The sequence below is a fragment of the Astatotilapia calliptera genome, chromosome 3, assembly GCF_900246225.1.
Source record: "Astatotilapia calliptera chromosome 3, fAstCal1.2, whole genome shotgun sequence".
In the NCBI taxonomy this organism is placed as follows: Eukaryota; Metazoa; Chordata; class Actinopteri; order Cichliformes; family Cichlidae; genus Astatotilapia; species Astatotilapia calliptera.
In genome coordinates, this window is record NC_039304.1 from 24,144,637 (window position 1) to 24,167,568 (window position 22,932).

Below are 22,932 nucleotides of genomic sequence, written 5' to 3' on the forward strand. Positions count from 1 at the left end.
TGATAGATAGATAGATAGATAGATAGATAGATAGATAGATAGATAGATAGATGATAGATAGATAGATAGATAGATAGATAGATAGATAGATAGATAGATAGATAGATAGATAGATAGATTATGCTGCAATACTCACCAACAGCCATGGTTAGAGCCATCATTGCACAAATAAGTGCAGCCACAGTCAGCAGCTTCATGGTAATGTTAGTATCTCTGTTGAAAAAGAAAATCTAAAATGTCTAGCAGTTCATTAAAGAAAGGACACAAGATAATCTGGGAGTCTGTCACAAACCTTTGAAGAATATTGTGAAGAGAAAATTATTTAGAAGATAAAGAAACTCACAACTCAGATATCTATTTTTTACATGTGCATGGGCAGTCAACGGTCCGATCTGCTTTGCACTGACGTGCACAACAGATGAGACACAGAAAAACCGCCCAGGGCATCCAGAACGTCCTTTATTTATACTTAAAGCAAGTCTCCACAAAAATAGGAGTGGCATGTATGGAACTGATAATTTTCCTTGAAAGGAGAAAGAGACCGTTAGCTTGCCTGTTGACAAAGGAGGTAGTATGTACAGAAATGCAGACATTGCATAAAAGGAGAGAAAGAGAGAGAGAACACCAGCTTGTCTGTAAGAATAAGAGGAAGTGTCGTATGTCACCGCATTCCTCTACACATATGGCTTCAATCTCTCTTCCTGTGTTGGCTCCAATTCATAACCTCTTCTTCCTTTAAATGAAGCTACAACTAAGCATTAATCACAAAATTAAAAATCTTTCATCAAATATCTTCTCCTATTTCTTTTCAGTATCAGCTGGTAGCTTCAACTGTCCAGTGTGGAGGTGCTGAACTTCTCTAAGACCAGCGTTTTAATACCGTTTATATTTACATATTTGCATAACCAGGAACTAACACTGAAAAAACTGACACGTACATAATTTGCTAAACATTCATCACACTTCTTTCTTTCCCAACCAAAACCAAAATAATAACTACTGACTTAAAATCACATATTCACTGAAGCTCAGCAAAGATATAAAACTACAGGACAATTGACAAAGCTTGTGTGTTAAGTGAGAAACTGTGCTCAGGAAGATTAATATACATTGAAACTAGTGTTACTGTCAGTGTTTAGCATTCTAATATTATATAATAAAATATTACTCGTGGTTAAAAAAAGCCAAGAAGTGTTGCCACCACTTGACACCACCGTTACTCTTTATCCCACATAGCAAAAGTGGTATGGCCGGGATCTGGCCGACACAATGTGTTTACACATACTCATACTGGAGCGCATTAAAACTGACTTTACCATCATTTATGATTGTGCATTTATAATCAGGCCAGAAACTGACCTGTCTGGGTGTAATGGAAGCTAAATTATCAGCAACGCCATTGTCACGCGGAGAATACACGCAAGGGATTCTGAATTGTGATAAGATGTGGAAAGGAAAACCTGATAAACAAAGGACGAGAGGAAGATATAGAAAGAAGGTAAAGTTAACAAAGCAGGATTTCATCCACCTTTTGTAGTGGAGTCACTTGGATGAGAGATAATAATATTTATAACATTTATAAAGCGCTTTTTGAGACCCTCAATGCGCTTTACAATTCCACTATTCATCCGCCCTCACATTCACACACTGGTGAGGCAGCTACAGTTGTAGCCACAGCTGCCCTGGGGCAGACTGATGAAGAAGCGAGGCTGCCATATTGCACCATCGGCCCCTCTGGCCATCACTAGTAGGTGAAGTGTCATTGGATTGATTAGCTAACAAGTCGCCTTCTTCTTCAAGCTAATCCATCCATTCACTGTGTCCATTAGAGCAGCTCGGTAGAGCAGTGAACTTACCCTATCTGTGCATTTAATCTCAGACATACGTCAGTATGTGATAAAGAAGTGGAGTTTCAACAGTACGCCCTCAGTTTTCTTTTCATTACTAGAATGGTTTTTTTTACCCTACACCTAGTGTGTAAAAAAATAAGTCATTTGCAAAGTAGATAGTGAAAGAAAAAAAAGGAAGAATTTTTTTTTTGATCAATAAAAATTGATCAAATTACTCTGGTGTAGCATGAGATGCTGTGAGCGAGGTCCTTCACAATTTTGAAAAGACACCCATTGGGCCGTGAGTGAGGCAGAAAGTATGTTTGCATGGGACAGGATACTAATGCTAAAAAGCAGTGAGATTTTTTGTAAGTTAAACAAATAGACACAAGAATGCAGATTACATGTGAAGGACAAATATACTGTTTTTAATTTTTCCCTTTACATTGCATTACACTTTTTGTTTTTGTTTTAATGTTCTTATGTGTTTTGAGTTACTAATGCTACGTTCACACTGCAGGCGAAAGCGCATCAAATCTGATTTATTTTTTTGATCCTATGCGACCCATATCCGATCATGGTATGACAGTGTGAACAGCACAAATCCAATATTTTCAAATCCGACCTGGGGCGCGGGCCACTTTGAGGGCTCACACTATAGCGTGTTTGCTGTCACATTTTATTTCTAGTGTGAACAAGCAGACAAAAAAATTGGATTTGATCAAAAAATTGGAATTAAGACCTGCAGTGTGAACGTAGCCTTAGTTACTGTCTACTTCCACATAAAGTGGGAAACTTGGCCGTCTGTCCATCCAGTCATTCATCCATTTTAATTTTGCAGTGGTGGCAGGCTGTCCAGGGTAGTCACAGACTCTTTCCCTGCAATGTTGCTAGTCCAGGCAAATAATCTCTCAAGTGAGTTTTGGGTCTTCCTCGGGTTACTCAAAATCTCCAAAGGGAGGCATCTCCTCTCACCACAAAGGAGTAGCAACTGTACTGTACAAAGATATCTTTGGCTGTCTGAACTCACTGTATCTCTAAAGAGGTGTTTAAACAGGAAGAGAAAAACTGTAATGAGGCAACCAGAGATTGTGGAATATCAGTGAAATTCAGCAACCACTTTTATCTGCGATATCATTCTTTTCTGGCAGTTGAGAGGTGCCTATAACCCTACGTGAGGTTTTGGAACATAGACTCAGTGGTCCATTGAGAGGTACTACTTCCTGCTCACTTAACAGAGAAACAAGGAGCTTCCCAGGACTTGTTAATTTGTCTTAGTTATTAGGTATCGTTTGGATCACATAATTATAAAAAAAAACCCTAAACATCGCTTTTGAGCAGAGTAATTTTTAAAAGTGTGTCATTATATGGAGACAGTTCATTTTATTTTACAGTGTAACACAAAATGTAACAAAATATATGACGCTTTGTTGAGCACATACGTGCAATGGGATGTAGGGGGGAAAACCTCTAAATGTCAATGAAAAGAATGGAAAGCTTCTCATTTGCAGGAATCTAAACAAACGCTGCAGTCATGTTTTCTGCTGAATCAATGACAGGACAGATTCTGAGCAGGAGGAAGTCACCTCCCTGTGTTTCTCAGACTCACTTAAATGACTGAGTGACTAATAGGGATGGGTATCGAAAACCGGTTCTTGTTGAGAACCGGTTCCCACTGTTTCAATTCCTTGGAATTGTTTGCCATTTTTGCAAACGATTCCCTTATCGATTCCAGTCGCCCCGAATGACGTCACCACGTTGCGGAGCATCATTTACCTGGCAGGAAACACGGCGCGAAAGCGGCTCAAACCCTCAAAAGTTTGGTTATACTTTATGAGAACGGATGACAACAGGGCAACTTGCAGTACTTGCAAAGTAGATATTTCATTTAAGGGAGGAAACACTACGAATATGCAAAAGCATTTGCTCACAAAACACACGATGACCGTAAATGAATGTCGTGTCTTTAATTCCGCTCCGGACTCGTGAATCTCAACCCAGCAGCAGCGGTAACGTTTGCACGTCCTCTCCCGTTAATGCGGCAGGTAAATAATCAACTAACAGTGCATATTATGTTAGCGCGATCTGCCTTATTACAAAACCTGCCATTACTGTGCATTTAGGTGATCATGATGAGAGAGACAGAGTCTGTCTGGCTCAGATGCTGGCAGTTCTTGCTGCAGTCTACCGGTAGTGTCTCCTTTCAGGCCAGGATAGACTAATGTCACCGAGCAGAGACTAAGTTTGTGGTAAAAGGCTTGCACCCATTTGCCACAGCAGATGCCCCCGATTTTTGGTAAGTGAAGGTGTTTAATTGTAGGCAGGGACATTACTGGATATTCTTGTGTAATTGCCACAGAACAATTTATGTTATACTTTGTTATTGCTACAGAAGAATATTTATTTTATTATTTTACATTTACATTTTTTTCCTGGGGACCCTGTGACACCCCATTGAAGAGTTGTAGGCTGGATCTCTTAAGATCTCACTGTTGGGTTTGTAAGGCCATGTTACTTGTAAATTTCTATCTTGTTCAAAGAGAAGATATAAAACAAAGTTCTAAGCTAATCGACCTTAGTGTTCTCCTTTTTAAAAAAGAATCGATAAAGAATCGAATCGTTAAACAGAATCGAAAATGGAATCGGAATCGTGAAAATCTTATCAATACCCATCCCTAGTGACTAAAAATGAATTTTACTTTTCCAAAACAGTAAAACAGTAACGCATTTACATTACATACAAGGTGTCCACTTGGTGTCCACCAGGTCTAATAAAAGTGTTGAAAGTGTAGGTCCTGTGTTCCCACACTCTGTCTTCCTCCTTTCTGGTGCTGCTGATAGTGTTTTCTTCCCCTCCTGCTCCTGCACAAAGTTGCAACATCGTTGAAAATTCAACTATCAACACGTCTGCTCTGACATTCCCACACATTTTACCCTCTTTCTTGAGGGATCCAAATTTTATTTTCTCATACCCTGTCCCTCCTGCAAATTAGGGGCATAATACTATAAATAAGACTTTATCACAACTGATCAAGATGGCAAAAGATTATCTGCTGCGAGGGCCATCCAATTGATTTTGGAAGAGAGAGGAGCTTCGGATGATGATGTTGACAAAGAGGTTTCAGAATATTTCACATTTCTGAAAATTCAGAGTCTGACAGTGACTTTGAAGAAGAGGATGAGGTTGAGCACCATTTAGTAACAAAACAAAGACGAGTACCCCATCTGCAGCCAGCTCCAGGACCAGAACAAGCCCACCAGATAAGATAAGATAAGATAAGATAAGATAAGTCTTTATTGTCATTGCACAGTCATACATAGTACAGTAGTACAATGAAATTGGAAAAACTGTCCTACGTCGGCACTACATATAACACAACACGACACGATATGACACATCACAACGTAACAAACAACACAACACAGTATATTAACTTAGTATAAAAAAGAAGAATAAGTGTATGTGTATTGCACACTGTTATTATTGCACATTAATTATTATTGCACCTTGTTATAAATATAAATATTATTGTTATTGTTTTAAACATTGTTACCTCCCCCTAAAAAGTCCAGGGAGGTATCCAGTCAGGTCAGCTATTTACATTGATCAGGGCTATTGCCCTGTTGTAAAAGCTGTCCTTGAGTCTATTTGTTCGGGACCTCAGCAGCCTGAACCTCCTGCCAGACGGCAGCAGCTTAAACACCCGGTGTCCTGGGTGTGTGCAGTCCCGTAGGATGCTGCGTGCCCTCTTGAGACAGCGAGTGCTGTACAGGTCCTTCAGGGAGGGAAGAGGATGTCCAATGATTTTTTGGGCCATGTTGATGACCCTCTGGAGTGCCTTTCTGTGTGCTGTGGTGCAGCTGGAGAACCACACACCGATGAAATATGTCAGCACACTTTCAATGGAGCAGCGGTAGAAGACGGTCAGCAGCTCCTTCTTCAGGTCCATTTTTCTGAGGATTCTCAGAAAGTGGAGACGCTGTTGGGCCTTCTTTAAGACCGCAGAGGTGTTAGAGCTCCATTGGAGGTCTGTGTCTATGTGCACACCCAGAAACTTGAAACTGGAGACCCTTTCCACGCACTCCCCGTTGATGCTGACAGGCTGCAGCTCGGACTTCCTCCTTCTGAAGTCAACTACCAGTTCTTTTGTTTTGGTGGTATTGAGGTCCAGGTTGTTGTCTGCACACCAATCTGACAGCCTCTGAACTTCAGCTCTGTATGCAGTCTCATCTCCCCCTGAGATGAGCACCAGACAGCAGGTGAAGAAATATGTATGTCAATAACTGGTGAAATTGAATGGTCTTCTTGCCCAAGAAATGAGCCACCCTGCAGAGCTGTTACTGTGATAAGCCAGGGCCAACACGGCTGACAGTTACTCATGTGCAGGACATCAAGTCTTCATTGGAGCTTTTCATCCCAGATTCCATCCAGAAAATTATTCTGGATTGCAGTAACCTAGAAGGAAGGTGTGTTTTTGGAGAGAGGTGGAAGGAGACCAAATTCATCTAAGAACTCCAAAGGCCTACTTTGGGGTTCTTATCCTTGCAGGAGTTTTCAGGTCCAAAGGGGAATCCACAGAATCCCTGTGGGATGCAGAAACCGGCAAGAACCTTTCCGTGCATCAATGTCTCTGGAAAACTTCCACAAAATTTCCAGGATTATCCGTTTTGATAACCGAGACGACAGACTAGCTCGACGGCAGAGAGACAAGCTAGCTGCCATCAGGACAGTGTGGGATAAGTGTGGGCACCACCTCCCCCTGTTTTACAACCCTGGGCCTAATGTCACCATTGATGAGCAGCTGATCCCATTTAGTTGTGAAACATATTGCTTCATGTGTAAATGTGTTGTGTCTTTCCACTCACTCCACTCGATTATAACAGATTAATTTTTTTATACTATTTTATAAAAAAAACCGAGAAGAACATCAATTCATAAATGTGATCTAACAAAGGTAAAGGGAAAAAAATTAACCATGTTTGCTGTTCATATGGCTTGTAATTGGGATGAAGTAAACATCTGTTGAGTAATTTAACACAAAATTGTTTGATAGTGTTAATTTGGAAAGCCAAAACTCTAGCGGGTCCACCACACCCATGAACACTGGCTGAGTAACAAAAATATGAACACCACACAAGGGTTAAAAAAAAAAGAGGAAGTCTTCATCCCTGTACATGTCAGGGAAAATGCAGAATAAGAATCACAGTGTTACGAAACATCCTCAACCAAACGGCCACTAAACTTGTAACTTTGCTGGAAAAAGCCATTTCAGTTCCTCAGAAATACAAAAGTCACTCTAGAGAAAAGCAGAACTCAAACTGCTTCATCATTTCAGAAAAAAAAACCTGTGAAAACTTCCACGGAAAAGTAACCCTGGAAGTTACTTTTTAGAGCCTAACCTGTCACTGGGGTCAGACAGGTGTTTTGCAAACCTTTTGAACTGTTTGTTTCATTGAAGGAATTCCAGTGCTTTCCGAAAACAGCGACTCTGAGCCTTAAAGTGATATTGGGGTCATTACTGTAATCCTAGGCTAAGCAGCACTGCGAAGATGAAGGTTGGTAGAGAGAAGAGAGGGTGAGTGAGTGTGATGGAGGTCTACAGAAAGTAAATATTTTATTGGGCGATTGGGTTCTTTTTTTATTGTTTTGTTTTTGCTGTTTGCTGTGTTCTTTTTCCTCTTATTTCCCTGAGATTTAGCTGTGGCATACTGCCTGGGATGACTACAATGACCCTGATATCACTAATGACCACAGAGTTTTTGCTTTCAGGAGTTTTTGGTTGCCCCAATTCAGAAGAAGATTTTATTATTCCTACACAGTAAAAAATAAGATCAACATTTAATCTTTATTAGTGATCCATTAAACTTTAGGAATGCAAATTTTCAAGAGCTGTATGCTTCATGCAAATGAAGCTTATTATTTTTATTGCTGATTAATTTCACAGTTACCACAGTGACTTCATTCAACCAAGAGTTCAAATTTAAAAAGTAGCGAAACATAAACAGAATAAAGAAAAAAACTGGAAATTTTAAAATTTAAGAAGCTGAAACCCTTGAATGTGTCCAAACGTTTCCCGGCTGCTGTTTATGAAATGAATTATTAAAACATTTTTCATGTGAAACTCACATCTACAGATTCACCGCTGATAATATTTTTGTCGCTCTCTCCCTCAGTGGGATCATGAAGCCAGGTCTCAACGCCATTATGGGAGCGACAGGAAGCGGGAAGTCATCGTGAGTGCTGCAAATGTGTTTGTACAGGGAGAAATCGGGATTGAATGTTTTCCATTCATGTTTAGCAAAAATCTGAAGAAAACGTCTTTGTTTGTTAAGAGATGAACAACTGGTGGTCGACGCATCAGTGTAGAGGAAGTATTGTACACATTAACTGCTGGAAACCTAAATGTTTGTGTCTTTGCCTGTACACAGAAAGATAAGGTCTTCTTCTATCTAGTACAGTTTGAATATATAAACAATTTTCCTGCCACATGGAAAAGACATTACAGGAAATAAAACAAGAACGTTTTGCTATTTTTCCGTTCAAACTTCCCGTCTATATTTGTGCCAGCTGATTAGCAAAGACTGCCTATTCTTGCCTTTGCTAATTCAGATGGTGTGTAACAGGAAAGCAACCATCCTTATAGATGGTGTGAGCTGATGTCTGCATAAAGCCTCCTGACCGGGACTCAATTTGTGATTGAATGTTGCCTTTTTGTTTTAGGTTTCTTGATGTTCTGGCAGCTAGAAAGGACCCTGCAGGTCTGTCAGGAGAGGTCCTGATTGACGGAGCCCCTCAGCCCCCAAACTTTAAGTGTCTGTCTGGCTATGTGGTTCAGGTGGGTGAAGCAGGCAGGAAGTTCTACAGGATTTAGCAGAGTTTCCTGGACAGGGCAGGAAGAGATTTCCTGCAACAATAAAACTGGCTTCTTAGGCCAAGTCTGTTTGAGTTGCATAAAGTTAATTGTTTTAGAAATACTGAGGTCATAAGTCACATCTGTGGAAATTAAACTGAGTTAAAAAGATGTCCTTGAAACAAAACGCATCTGGCAGCAGTAAATGTTTGGTCACTTTTAATGTGTTAGATTTTTTTTCTAAACAGTAGCTTCCTGTCTGCAGGATGATGTGGTGATGGGGACTCTGACGGTCAGAGAAAACTTCACCTTCTCTGCAGCCCTGCGGCTCCCATCAAGCATCAGCCATAAGGAGAAGAAGCAGAAAGTTGACAGACTGATCAAGGAGCTTGGACTGGGCCGAGTGGCCGACTCCAAGGTGAGACGAAAGAAACTTCAATAAAAAAAATAAAACATTTAGTCAAGAAGTGGTACAAAAGAATAATAGAATACATAAAACTGACTCTAAAATATAGGAAGGATGAAAGTATCCAAAAGATTAAATAGCGCAAAGAAATGAGAAAAAAACAAAACAAAGAAGCATGAGAAGAACTGGAAGACAGATTGAAAAAGTCTGATTGTAGTGTGCTTGTGCAGGTGGGCACTCAGCTGATTCGTGGGATTTCTGGTGGCGAGAGGAAGAGGACAAACATTGGGATGGAGCTGATTATTGACCCGCCTGTCCTCTTCCTGGATGAACCCACCACAGGCCTCGACGCCAGCACGGCCAACTCTGTGCTGCTGCTGCTCAAGAGGTGAAAACGCACATATTTTTAGTGCTGATGCCATGAAGATGCCCATCTATATCATGCGGCCACACCTTGAACGTTAACACTGAGTCTGAAGTTATGTCCTTAAATCTGTGAAGTCACTGGGCAAGCTAGCTCACAAACATCACTACTGTAAATAGTGATGATTTTGCAGGATACTGACTTTTAAAAATGGCCATTTTTCCAGATCTGCATCAGGAGTTTGGATGAACTGGGCGGCGTTATCTATAACTGTATTTTCCAATGTCAAATGTTTTATTAGGGATTAAGTAAGAAGCAAGAAGGACTGATGTAATCATTGCATAGCTGAATTCTGGTTCAATTAGACAACGTTCGCTTGGTGAAACATGGAGTCTGTGTTTTTCTGGAGACTGTTAGCTAGCGCTGATTACTGTTTATTCTAGGAGCAGAGCAGAAGCACCTAGAAGCATTTCCTAGCAAAAATGCAATGTGAAAACTGAAAATTTGAAGATTTTTGTCTGAAATGCTTAAAAATGTTAAAAAATCTTCAAAGCTTAACTTGCTGAATGAGCTTAATTGCATTAGGTTACCAATTAGGTTGCCAGGTTGCCATCCTAAGTGTAAAAAACAACAGTACAGAAACTGAAAATGCTCTAGATAAAACCAAAAGTACCAAAACGAAGCTTCATTTGCAGGAACGTCCTTTTTCAAAACAAAAAAGCATAATAATAAGGAAAGAGATTGACCCAGATGCACAAGCATCAGATTAATTGGAGTTTTTGCCAAAAATCTTTTCACAAAAAAATCAGTCTTTGGGCTGTTAGAAGAAACAAAGAGTCCGATCACATAGCAAAACTGGTATGGCCCAGATCTGACCCACACAATGTGCTTACACATGGCCCACATACCACAAAGAATGACGGCCCTTTGGTGCACCTCAGGTTTGCCAGAGATGGCCCACAAATGGGCCAGCACAAGGCTAGTTACAGACACAATGCTAGCTCAGTGCTGGCCCAGAACAGTTTCAGCTCTGGCCCCAGATGTCAGCCTAATGTGTACCTTAATCAAGCCATGTAATAACATGTCCCGGAACATAATAGTGCAAAAGTAACATGACAAAACTCTGTTCAGACAGTGAGTGGACTGATTCTTATTGAGCGCTTTTTGACTCTCTTGGATTACTCAAAATGCTCTATACAACATGCCACATTCACCCACTTTCTCTAAGCTGAGTGCTTCCTAACTACATTCATACTTTTGACATGCAGACTGGAGGAGCCAGGAATTGAACCACTAACCTTCCAATTAGTAGGTGAACTGCTCTACTTCCTGAGCTACAGCCACTCAGTGGTCAGGTTGAGTAAACCCTCACCAGGTTTTGGATAAAGTGTACACTCACAAACCTGACACCAGATCTGAGGAGGAGCTTCTTCCCGCAGGCGATACGGTCTCTCAATCACACCACCACACAGTACTGACCCACACATATGGTTCTTACACACACACTGGACTTTCTGGACTTTGGTTTTGCACAACACTGGTCACTATATTCTTCATTTCCGGTTAATACTTGTACAGCTGCTGTTATTGTGTATATATTTATTTATATTTAGATTTCTTCATACATTCTTATATAGTTCTATATTGTGTATTTTGTTGTACAGTTATTTTATTTTCAACTTTAATTTATATATTTATCTTTATCTTATTCTTCCCAGTTAAATTTACCCTTCATTCTAATTTGTGTTGTACAGTTATTTCATTTTTAACCTTAATTTATATTTTATTCCTTCCTAGTTAAATTTACCCTTTTTAATTTTTCATATTTATTTCCTATCTTATTCATAGCCTTTTCCTTTTTTGTTCTCTTTAGGTCACGAGCAGTTGTCCAAGCATTTCACTACATATCGTACTGTGTATGACTGTGTACGTGACAAATAAAATTTGAATTTGAATTTGAATTTGAATTTGAATTTGAGATCTGGGCCAGACCTGCTATGTGGGAAGAGTCAAGAAACAGAACCTTTAAATAGCAAACAGATTTAACTCATTATTGAAAAACTACTGTGTACAGTTTCTTCAGGCCATCATATTAACATTAAGACCGCTCCTATGACTATTTAACTGCTGGTGACAAATAGCTGGCATATGCTTAAAGTTTTCCCTTATCTCGGTAACCTGGTCAGCACAGATAAAAGAATCCAGGAGGATATATACATTATATACAATAATATATACAACATAATATATACAATCAGATTGTAAAAGGCATTGAATGCTTTGATTGGGCTTGGCCCTTCATGAAAATCAAGGCAGTTCACATAGAAGACCAAAACACAACAGAGATGTGAAGTCTGTTCTTCTATACGAGTCAGAACAGGTCAGAATGATTGAGGTCTTCCCCAATGTGGTCTTTATTTTCTGGCCAAACAAATGCTGAAATTTAGGACTGTAAAGAACAGCTGGCTGTATAAACATCTGCCATGAAGTGAAAGGTTAGGGTAACCAAAAACATGAGTGAGAAGACCAAAGGCTGCCCTAACATGGAAAGAAAGGCAGGCCAAAGGTAACTTCAGTTAACAAATTGTCAATGTAGGGTGAAAGACACAAGCTGCAGCCCTCTGCATCATATGGTAGTAGTAATAGTAGTATCACTAAATGAATAACTATAATAAATGAAAAAAAATCCATTGAATAAGTTTAACTTAAATAATAGTTTTTTACTGTTATTCCAGGATGGCAAACAATGGTCGTACCATAATCCTCTCCATCCACCAGCCTCGATACACCATCTACCGCCTTTTCGACAGCCTCACCCTGCTAGTCAACGGTCATCAGGTCCCCTTTAAAAACTGCTTATTGAAATACTCAGTGGTTCTTAACCTTGTTGGAGGTACCGAACCCCACCAGTTTCATATGCGCAGTCACTGAACCCCTCTTTAGTGAAAAATAAAATATGTTTTTCAAATTCAAGACATAGATATGTTTTTTACTGGTGCACAAAATGAGCCGTGCATGTCACGGCGGAGGCTCTGCCGAACCCCTGAGATCGACTCACCGAACCCCTAGGGTTCGATCGAACCCAGGTTAAGAACCACTGACTTAAACATTTTCACTGAGCTAACTTCAAGCTACCTGTGGAGGAAACTGTGACTTACATGTTAATTCTTCTTCTCTCTGTTGTAAAACATGTCAGGTTTATCACGGCCCAGCACGGAGTGCACTGGAGTACTTCTCTGACATTGGTAAGCACGCCTGATTAACTTTAACCCAACAAGATGCAACACGACAGAAAGGCAATGTTTGTGACTATGCTTTAAAACTGTTTCCTAGGATACATCTGTGAGCCCCACAACAACCCTGCTGACTTCTTCCTGGATGTCATCAACGGAGACTCGACCGCCGTCGCCCTCAACAGTGGGAAAACAGAAGGTGTGTAAGTTTGTTCTGGACAAAAAGACAGCAGTGGGGAAAAAAGATCCTCCAAGGTGTAAGCCATCGTGGTTATAACCTGACCTTGTTTGGAAAATCTCTTAATAATAATAATAATAATAATGATAATAACTAGAAACATTTGCATTTCCTGCAAAAATGCTGTGTGAATGCCTTGTAGTGGAATCGGAAAACAGCAGAAGAAGGAGAACAATCTGCTGAAAAGAGCTGAAGAAGCTAAAAATTGTGCTGAAAACAGCTAAAAAATCTGGAATTTGTGTTGAAAAGAGGTGCAAGACAGTTAATCATCTCGCTGAGCCAAACCAGTTCTCAGTATACTGAGACGATATGGAGAAACTGAATAATCTGCTTAAATGAGCAGAATGAGCATCACAATTTGTGATGAAAAGAGGTGAAAAAGCTTTTTCTGCTGAAAAGCTGTGAATCGGAAAAAAATGTTGCCAGAAGCGGGATTTGAAACCGGGCCTCCTACTCTGAGAACGGCTGCTCATCTCACTGAGCTAAAACACAGCTACCCCGGCAAGCAAAATCAGTGACCACACTAATAATGTGGTCCCATTCAGCAAAATGGGCCTAAAATGGCATAAAAACCTTAATATCTCAAAAAGTATAGACGTTATGAGCACCGAAGCCGGCATTAGCAGAAACAGCAGAATAGTTTAAAATTTGAACAATGAAAATTGCACAAAAACTGTGGAAGTAGTTTCATGCCGAAGAACCACGGAGCAACTAGAATAAAGTATAAAGAATAAAAAGAAACAGGCATTCACACAATAATAACAACCATCACATGCAGTTTTTGCAGTTGAGTGTGGACAAATTGGAGGAAAAAAATTCAGAGAAAGAAGCTTTTAGAAGTTGTGTCAAGTCTTCCCTTTTCATCTCATCAAACACCATCCAGTATCAGTAAACAGCTGTTCTACACTAACGCTGATACCCAGTTGCTGCACCATCATTTTATGTTAAAACACCAAATGGACACATTTCTGTATCACTGTGTCCAGTGTCCAACTCTGCCACTATCAGCTGGGAGCTATAACTTTGCCCTCTATAATATTCGTAGGGCTTTCCGCTGTTACATAAAAAGTTGCTGAGAAAAGCACATTAGATAAATAGTTTTTTGAGAATTCATCCTGTGAAACTTTAGTTAGTTCAAACATGAAATCATTAAAGTCTGAACAATAACTTTTGTTCAGCAGACTGCGTTTAACTCACGATATCAGCTGCATCATAGTCATGATGATTAGGTTACAGAAGAGAAACAACAACATCCATAGAAGACAAATATTCCTGAAACTTTTTGAGCACTGAGAAATTTACACTTCTTTCATGTGGAAACCAAAACATACGTTTTAACCAGCTGTCCAGCATACAGTGGTTAGGTGAAAGTGGTTGACTTTATTCCCTTTTTTGTTCTCCAAAAAGGTATTACTAATGACTCAAAATACTTACAGAAATGTTTACTATAACTAAAAGTACATTGATTTTAAAATGTTATGAACTCAAATTATGGACAAGCTGCTAGCAGGATGAAGGTGCCCTCTTCTGTCCTACATACATTTTTAGATTCACTGGTCAACCAGGTGTGAAAGTGCTGCAGAAAGATGTGCAAAATCAAAATTCCCTCAAGTGAACCTGTAACACATGCTGCATTCAGGCACTGTAGGACACATGACATTATTTAGACTTGATTTGACGTTAGTTTGAATTTGTTTGGGTTAAAATATTTGGCTTGTTTTGAACACTATGCAAGTGACAGCTTAAAAAAAAAGAAAAAATGCTTTTTAATTTCACATATTTGCAGCTTGCATGTTAGTAATACATCCACACTACTGTAGTTGTAATTGTAAAGTTTATCCTGATTCTGTGACATATGCCAGTGATTATATGATTAGAAGTAATAATATAAAACCCTATTTTTTGTAGACCTGACAAGACCTCTCTTTGTCCAGATCCAGATCAAGAGCTGGATTCAGAATCGATGTCGAAGTCCCGAAGAGGGATTGGGGAGAAACTGGTGGAGGAGTACAGAAACTGTCAACACTTCAAAGAGACCAAAGCAGAGCTGGGTGGGTACCAAAAGAAGGCTTCAGTTTTTATTGATTTTTAATGTTTGTATCTGAAACTGTTACAAAAATATGTTGGGTGACGATAAACAAAGCTAGATGGCTACAAAAAAGGGGTATAGTGAGTACAAATTGGTCAAAAATTCTCCAAATAATTGAATCCCGATGTAAATGAACCACAAAGAGATAACGAATGACTACATTGTCTCAAATTGATGTTGTCTTTATTTTGGTTTTACTGTGAAACTTTGCTGTCCTGTCTTCACAGGACACGTTAATGACTTTAAATGTGAACAAAACACATTAGTTCATACAGACATGAGCATTTGTTTAAATGTAAATTAATTCAAACCGTTGCCACCTTCTGTCTGTCTCAGAGAGGATCGTCCAGGGAAAGAAGGTGGTCACTACTACTCCCTTCAGAACCATCACCTACACCACTGGCTTCTTCACGCAGTTCAGATGGGTTCTCAAGAGGACATTTCGCAACCTCATACTCAACCCGCAGACCTCCATTGCTCAGGTAAGTCTGTGTAAAGTTCACTTTATTTATTCACTTATTTAAAACAAGAACTGTCCAGTTTGGAGAATGTGTATCTTCACTGTCTAAGAGGGAATTTATTCACTTCATTGGGTTTTGCAGGCATTCATTTACTTACAAGGTAACACAAAGTAACACAAGGGAGGACAACCAGTACAACATGAACAAATACAAACATTAACTGAGGGATGCCAGGGAACACAACTGAAAATAATCAGGGAAAACAAGACAGGACGAAAAACTGAGCACAAGGCATGTGAGACAAAGACTATGACAAAAAAACTAAGTAAAACCAACAGAATGAAATATGACAAAACACGGGGAACACAGGGGAAGGCTGGTAACTGAAACCTGAAATTAGATATAAAAAACTCAAGATCAATCCCAGATAACCATGATATTAAGAACAAATGGTAAAATACAGATTATCACTACAAGAGAAAGTCTTTATACTTGAGTATAAAATAAACAATTCAAAAAGTCCAAACATTAGACGCTTCCAGGGCAAGGCAAGATTTAGCTATAGGATAGATGGCCACACATTTGACACTACAGTACTTTGGTATGGCTGTCAGTCCTGTGGCTGTGAAGACAAAAAGCAGCCCTCAGTTGTCTTTTTCAATTCACTTTTACTTTTATAGTGTCAAATCACAACAACCGTCACTTTACATTGTACGGTAAAGGACCTAGAATAATGCAGAGCCATCGCTTCATCACCCCTCTACCACCGGTCGACAGTTGGCGTGAGGTGTTTTGCTGGTATGTCGAGTTTGGTTTTGGCTCTCTGCTAGTAAAGTTTTCAAATCAAATTACTTTTATTGTCACATCACATGTTGAGGTACACTGGCACAGCACATGTGACTGAAATTCTTGTGTGCGGGCTTCACAAGCAACAGAGGTGTGCAAAAATACAATAACATAAGAACAAGCAAAATATAAGGATGAAACCTTTTGAAACAAACCATACTTGCTCAGTGTTTTTCTAACTGTACTGGCTTGAACTTTAACATACATGCTAACTGAAGATGGTAGAGTCTGTGATATAGATGTTTGGATGTTTTGCAGTTTCTCTGATCACTGCACAGTCTGGGACTGACACTGTTGGGAATACTGTGGCATTGTGTTAATGCACATCTGACGTCTCCAGAACAGACAACATATATAACAAGACTTCTAATCAAGTGAATTTGATTAGCAGCTTGTGGGTGATGTTTGTCCTCTTAGTCCTACGGAAGCAGTAAGGGGGCACTTAGTCTTTTACATGACTACAAATTTATCTGAAAGTTTTCTTTTTTTTTCTTGACTGTTATTTTGCCTGCTGTTGAATTTACTGTGGGCTTTTCTGTGGTCACTGCATCACCGCTCATCTCTTCCTGTGTGCACGTGTCATCAGTCAGTGGGAGTTTAGCAGGAGCAGCACCTGGTGTCAATAACTGAAACTGCATCATCAGATCATTTTAAGGGGTTTGGGAAACACACTACCTCCCTGCCTCAAACTCAAGGAATAATGAACTTGCATTGATAACTGTGATAAGTGGTTATAAGTGTCTTTTTTTTAAAAAAAATCTGTTTAGGTAGCAGTGACAATCCTCCTCGCTCTGGTTGTCGGAGCCCTTTTCTTCAATGTCCAGAATGATTCGAGTGGGATTCAGAACAGGTATTTACTGTAGTACTTTTGTCTTTGTCACATTTGAAAGACAAATGATAAAAATGAATCTGGGATGTGAGATTATTGATGGTGTGGTTGTGTGTCCAGGACTGGTGCGCTGTTCTTCGTCGTCGTGAATCAGTGTTTCAGCTCCCTGTTGGCTGCTGAACTCTTCATCGCAGAGAGGAAAATCTTCACGTGGGTCTCACACTCAAGGAACTTTTTTAATTCACTTTGGGGTGAAAGGTTTTCATTATATGAGGGTAAAATTCACTCATTCATTCATGTTGAGGAGTTTGCATCTTTGCTTTCTTTAAAGATGTGTTCATGAAGTGAAATTGTTGGGACTTGCTTATCATCCAGGGACCCGAGTCGGTATTCTTTGCAGGAAATGCACATCTTTACTTTCTGTTTTAGTCAGATCAATATGTTCTCCTCTCATTGCCTTCTTCTTTCACAAAATGTAATATTTTAGGTTTAGCCAAAAAAAAAAGAGAAATCGTAATACACACATTCTTGCAGTGCCCTTTTATATCATAATGACAACTATCATCTACTTATTAAAAACACATTATATTTAATGGTTTTTTTTCAATTAATAAGGATCAGTAGGATTATTAAGAAGCATTTTAAAAATGGAAAGTTTATGCATTTCCAATCATTTTATTTTTTTGACATTTTACATTTTTATGCTGATTTTCTTTCTTGCTAATTCAGATTAAATGCTTCTGACAACTTTATTAGCTAAAGGTCTGCAGCAATGGCACTCACCTCTATTTATCATTATGTTTTCACAGATGCCGTTTTTAACACAACGTTTCCTGTATGTCCTCCTCTCTCTCTGCAGTCATGAGTATATCAGCGGTTACTACAGGGTATCGGTCTACTTCCTGTGTAAGATCCTGTCTGACATCATCACGCTGAGGACCATGCCCGCTATCGTCTTCACCTGTGTGGCATACTTCATGGTTGGTAGGTGGAAGACAAGCTGTGCTATCCTGGTGTTTATTCTTTAATTGTATGCAGGTTGTTTTACACATCACAGGTTTGTTAGGATTTGTATCATGTGCCGTTTGTGCATCTTTGTTACTATTTATAACCCTGGCACTCTGATTTGTGATTTCGTCTGTGTATGTACAGGTCTGAAGCCGACAGCTGGGGCTTTTTTCTTCTTCATGCTCACCGTCGCTCTGTGTGCCTACACCGCCACCTCCATGGCTTTCGCCATCTCAGCTGACCAGACAGTGGTGGCCATCGCTAACATCTTTATGACGATCTCCTGCGTCTTCATGATGGTGATTCATACACATCAGCATACACCTGTGCAAACATTAGTGCATACACACCCAGAGCCTGCATATATGAAGATGGCTGCAGCTTCTGGCTCTGAAAAGATAAGCCAATGTGAAGGTCTCCTAGACCTGCATTTTTTTCTAATGGACAGCAGGGGGCGCCGACTCTGTCTGATTGTACAGAAGGTTATGGAAAAGTGACCCTACTTTTAACTTTATCCATGACCCGATAGTTTTGTTTGTTTCATGCGAGTCACAAGTGTCCTTCGGCTTCACAGGCTGACTAGCAACATACTTGTTTATTTTTTATTTAAGCTTTATTTGACCCGAAAGTCCCTTTAAATAAAATAAAAAAACAAACAAAAAAAAAACACACAACTCTTTTTACAGCAGGCAAGAAAGAGCGGGCAAAGAAGGCACACTATTACAAAATTACAAATGTAACATAAAATCAAATACAAAATGAATACACACAACTCCATAAGACTCCAAAAGTAAAGAGGAAGGCATAAAAGTGGTCAGCTCAAGGCTTTACTAATCAGTTGAAGACACTTTTTTGGCTTTTTTTGTATACAGTCTATAAGACATAATTAATAAATCACGTATTAAATAATAATGGCTTAGTCAATAAGTCCATCAAAAAGTGCAGAATGCAAACTGTGTTTATAACACAGGTAATGGTAATCTCCATCAAAATCCTGCAAACACTCACAAAACCATGATGGGACTGTGCTTGCAAGCATGCACCGGGGTATATTTTCCCTTTTCTGGTTCCACCTTAACATCAGGCTGCGATTCTGACACACGTTTACAGCAAACTGAATTAAAGCAAATCTCATAATGTTCAGTTATTTGATTATAAAAATATGAATTTACATCAATTTATGAGGAACTCGCTTTGAAAAAACTGACAGTGAGAAGTTAAATATCAGCTTTAGAGAAGTTATAACTAACACCTTTAATCTTCATGATGGTCAGACAGGTAATGCTAATGTTATTGAAGTTAGACAGAATTTCATAAAGGAATGTATTCCTGTGACATGTAAGACTGACTTAGTTTTATTTCTGGCAAAGGTAAAAGTCTGGGAGCAAGAAAAGAACAGCTATAAAAACACAAATCAATATTTCAACAAATTTTATGAAAGGTCAACAAGTTCAAGGCCTATGTGCTCTGTTTGATCTGTAAAAGGCTGAGAGATCAATACCATGGTTTTGAAATTGGTACTCATCAGGGAAGCGAAAAACCTCTGTAGATGTGGGATCTTCTATGCATACAGGCAGAAAGAAATGAAAACTCAAGGCTAAACCTGAAGTTACCACACAAAGCCTCGCCACTCGCCTCATCTGCTATGTTTCCTTTTCTCCAGATCTTTGCAGGACTGCTAGTGAACATCCCCTCCATCGCCAGCTGGCTCGCGTGGTTAAAGTACTTAAGTATACCCAGATATGGCCTCAGTGTAAGTACAAACACTGGCAATTACATCTATTTTTAACAGTTTTATTATATCTGCAGCAATTTTATAATCACTTAGAAATCTTCCCTTCCCTTAAGTTAGGCCTGTAACCGACTAAACTGTTAAACTTACTTTAGTTACTTACACCATATTTGAGCTCAGTTGGGCTACACCATGATACACAACATTGCAACATTGTTTTATTAACTAATCTATTTTATTGACTAATTTATTAACTAATCAATCAATTAATTATTCTATTTTATAATGTTTATCTCTTTTTAGGATCTTTTATCTGGCCGTCTTTATTTACATAAAGTTTTACTGCTTATTTATTTTTCCCTGTTGGTTCTTCTCCTGTGGTGCTTACAAGCTATTTTTTTTCTCTTTGACATTTTGTTATTACTTTCAAAATGCATCATTGCTTTTAGTTTGTATTGCATTTGGCTCTGCCTTTCCTAAAACAACCCCAAAGAGGATTTGTGTCTCCAGCTGAAAGGGCACTATATAGATAAAGTTTGATTGATTGATGTGCTGATTATCAGTTATAAGGTAAGATCAGCTTTTAGAAATAAACCATGATAGTATATGAAGGCATTTGCAAAGATTTAGAAAACCTTTTAACTTGCTGTAGATTTTCACTCCTGTGCAATAATGCTAGCATCACCTTACCTGGAAGAACATTTTGTTTTAAAAAAAGCAGTTCTTCAGTAGTTTTTACATTTTACACATGCATACTGTGAGCAGGGTTGGTACTCTGGGTTTAAAAGAACTTTTTCTTCAGATGAAACTCTTGGTGAGTGATGTTTGTTGATTTGTCTGTGAATCTCTCCAGGCTCTGCAGGCTAATGAGTTCACCGGGCTGACATTCTGTGAGAAAATGAATACCACTCTCAACCAACAATAGTAAGCAGCACTGAGACACATGCAAGTTAACATGAAGTGATGAGGTTCACTGGGGATTCCTAAATGAGATAGAAACATGGAAAACAGGCTCATCTGTGAGCACAAAGCCCATAACTACCAAAATAATGCAAAATGTTTAAAAACCAAATTTGTGCTGCAATCAAAATTCAAAATATAAATTTAGAGATTAAAAAGGGATTAAAGTTATTAACACAATAGATACATCTAACATTAAGCCTTAACACAATTCAAGTCCCTTAAAGATGTTGTTTAAACAGCTTTTGTATCAGGCTGTAAACATGTTTATTTCTGCAATGAAGTTGGACATTTTTACATCAGAGTCTGTGGGGACTGACTCGTTTATAAAGCCAGTCTCAAGTGGTCATTAGAGGAACTGCAGTTCTGGTGTACCATGAGCAAATTTCTGCTGTAAAGTTGGGAGTCTCTGGGGAATGACTCACCTCTAGTGATATCAGAGCAACTGCAGCTTTTGGTATCTCACACATCTCAGCATTTATTTTGTGCAAAAGTAACATGACGAAACTCTGTTCAGACGGTGAATGGACTGATTCTTATATATCACTTTTCTACTCTCCCGGATTACTCAAAGTGCTCTTTACAACATGGCACATTCACCCAATCACAGACTTTCTTTAAGCTGACTGCTTCCTAACTACATTCATATGCATTCACACTCCTGACATGCAGACTGGAGGAGCCAAGGATTGAACCACTAACCTTTTGATCAGTAGGTGACCTGCTCTACCTCCTGAGCTACAGTCACTCAGTGGTAAACATGAGTAAACCCTCACTAGGTTTTGGATAAAGTGTAAACTCACAAACCACTCATAAACTCTCAAGCCTGCATTTGAAACATTGGCTACTATAGTATACTATAGTATTGCAACATGGCATTTTGGTCTTCTAACTAAAATAGGAAAATGGGAACATAAATAGTGTCATCATTGCCAGACCTGGCCCACACCTGGTTGACATACACCCTGCCATAACACCAGTCAGTCAGAAGTGCCAGCTTGACACCAGATCCGGGCCAGACCTGTCTGCTATGTGGGTATGCCTCTGATTGTCATGAAAGAAAGAAATGAAACTACTACATTCACTGCAATATGGGAGTTTTTACAGAAGCCTTTTCTCGAAAAACCAGCTGTTTGATTTTTGGGTAGGGGGGAAATGTTACGTTTCGGTGTGTCAGTGTTTTGTTTTTGCATGACTTATGTATTTCCTGCTTTACTTTGAAAGTCTGTGTTATCTTAGTGTGTTCAGTTTACATTTTCCCTGTCTCGTCAGTTCTAATTTGCCCCAGCTGTGTTTCCCTCCTGTGGTCCATTCCCTAATTGCTCCTTCTATGTATTTAAACCTTGTGTTTCAGTGTGTCATGGTCGCGAGCTCCCCTGTGTTGTAAATAGTCTGTTGTTTTGATGTAAATAAATGTCGTATCTTGCTTTAAATCTCGTTTTGGGATTATTTTTGTGGAAGCCCGTATTAGTTTTTTCTCGCTTCAGCCTTCGTTTGTTTTTCGCTGGAGGATCCGAGGGACCGCTCCAGCCTTCGTTTGTCTTCGCTGGAGGATCCGAGGGACCCCTCCAGCCTTCTGCAGCTGGTGGGCTGCGTGTCCGTGTGTGCAGCTGGTGGGCTGCGTGTCCGTGTGTGCAGCTGGTGGGCTGCGTGTCCATGTGTGCAGCTAGTGAGCTGCTCATCCGCCTTCGCTGGAGCGTCCGAGGGACCGCTCCAGCCTTCATCCGCCTCTGCTGGAGGGTCCGGGGGACCGCACCAGCCTTCGTCGTCTGCTGGAGGGTCCGTGGGACCGCTCCAGCCTCCATCAGCTTCGTCTGCCTTCATCCGCCTTCGCTGGGGGGAGGGTCCGTGGGACCGCCCCAGCCTTTGTCGTCGCTGGAGGGGAGGGACCGCTTCAGCCGTCTGTCTTCGCTGGAGGGTCCGAGGGCCGGTCCAGCCTTCATCCGCCTTCGCTGGAGGGTCCGAGGGACCGCCCCAGCCTTCGTCGTCTGCTGGAGGGTCCAAGGGACTGCTCCAGCCTCCATCCGCCTTCGCTGGAGGGTCCGCGGTACCGCTCCAGCCTTCTGCAGCTGGTGGGCTACGTGTC

General features: G+C 39.9%; 1 protein-coding gene across 1 annotated transcript; it reads left to right on the forward strand.

The window, feature by feature from the left end:
* Positions 1-7,929: 7,929 nt before the first annotated feature.
* LOC113019030 (ATP-binding cassette sub-family G member 2-like) lies at positions 7,930-20,933 on the forward strand (the record flags this gene model as incomplete). The annotated part of the gene is made up of 15 exons (XM_026162515.1): positions 7,930-8,063; positions 8,551-8,665; positions 8,946-9,098; positions 9,317-9,474; positions 12,186-12,288; positions 12,647-12,695; positions 12,784-12,882; positions 14,856-14,972; positions 15,347-15,492; positions 17,085-17,167; positions 17,267-17,356; positions 18,006-18,130; positions 18,299-18,453; positions 19,818-19,907; positions 20,740-20,933. Coding segments are annotated over 15 exons (1,689 nt in total), but the record flags the coding sequence as incomplete, so codon positions are not given.
* Between the last annotated feature and the right edge of the window lie 1,999 nt (positions 20,934-22,932).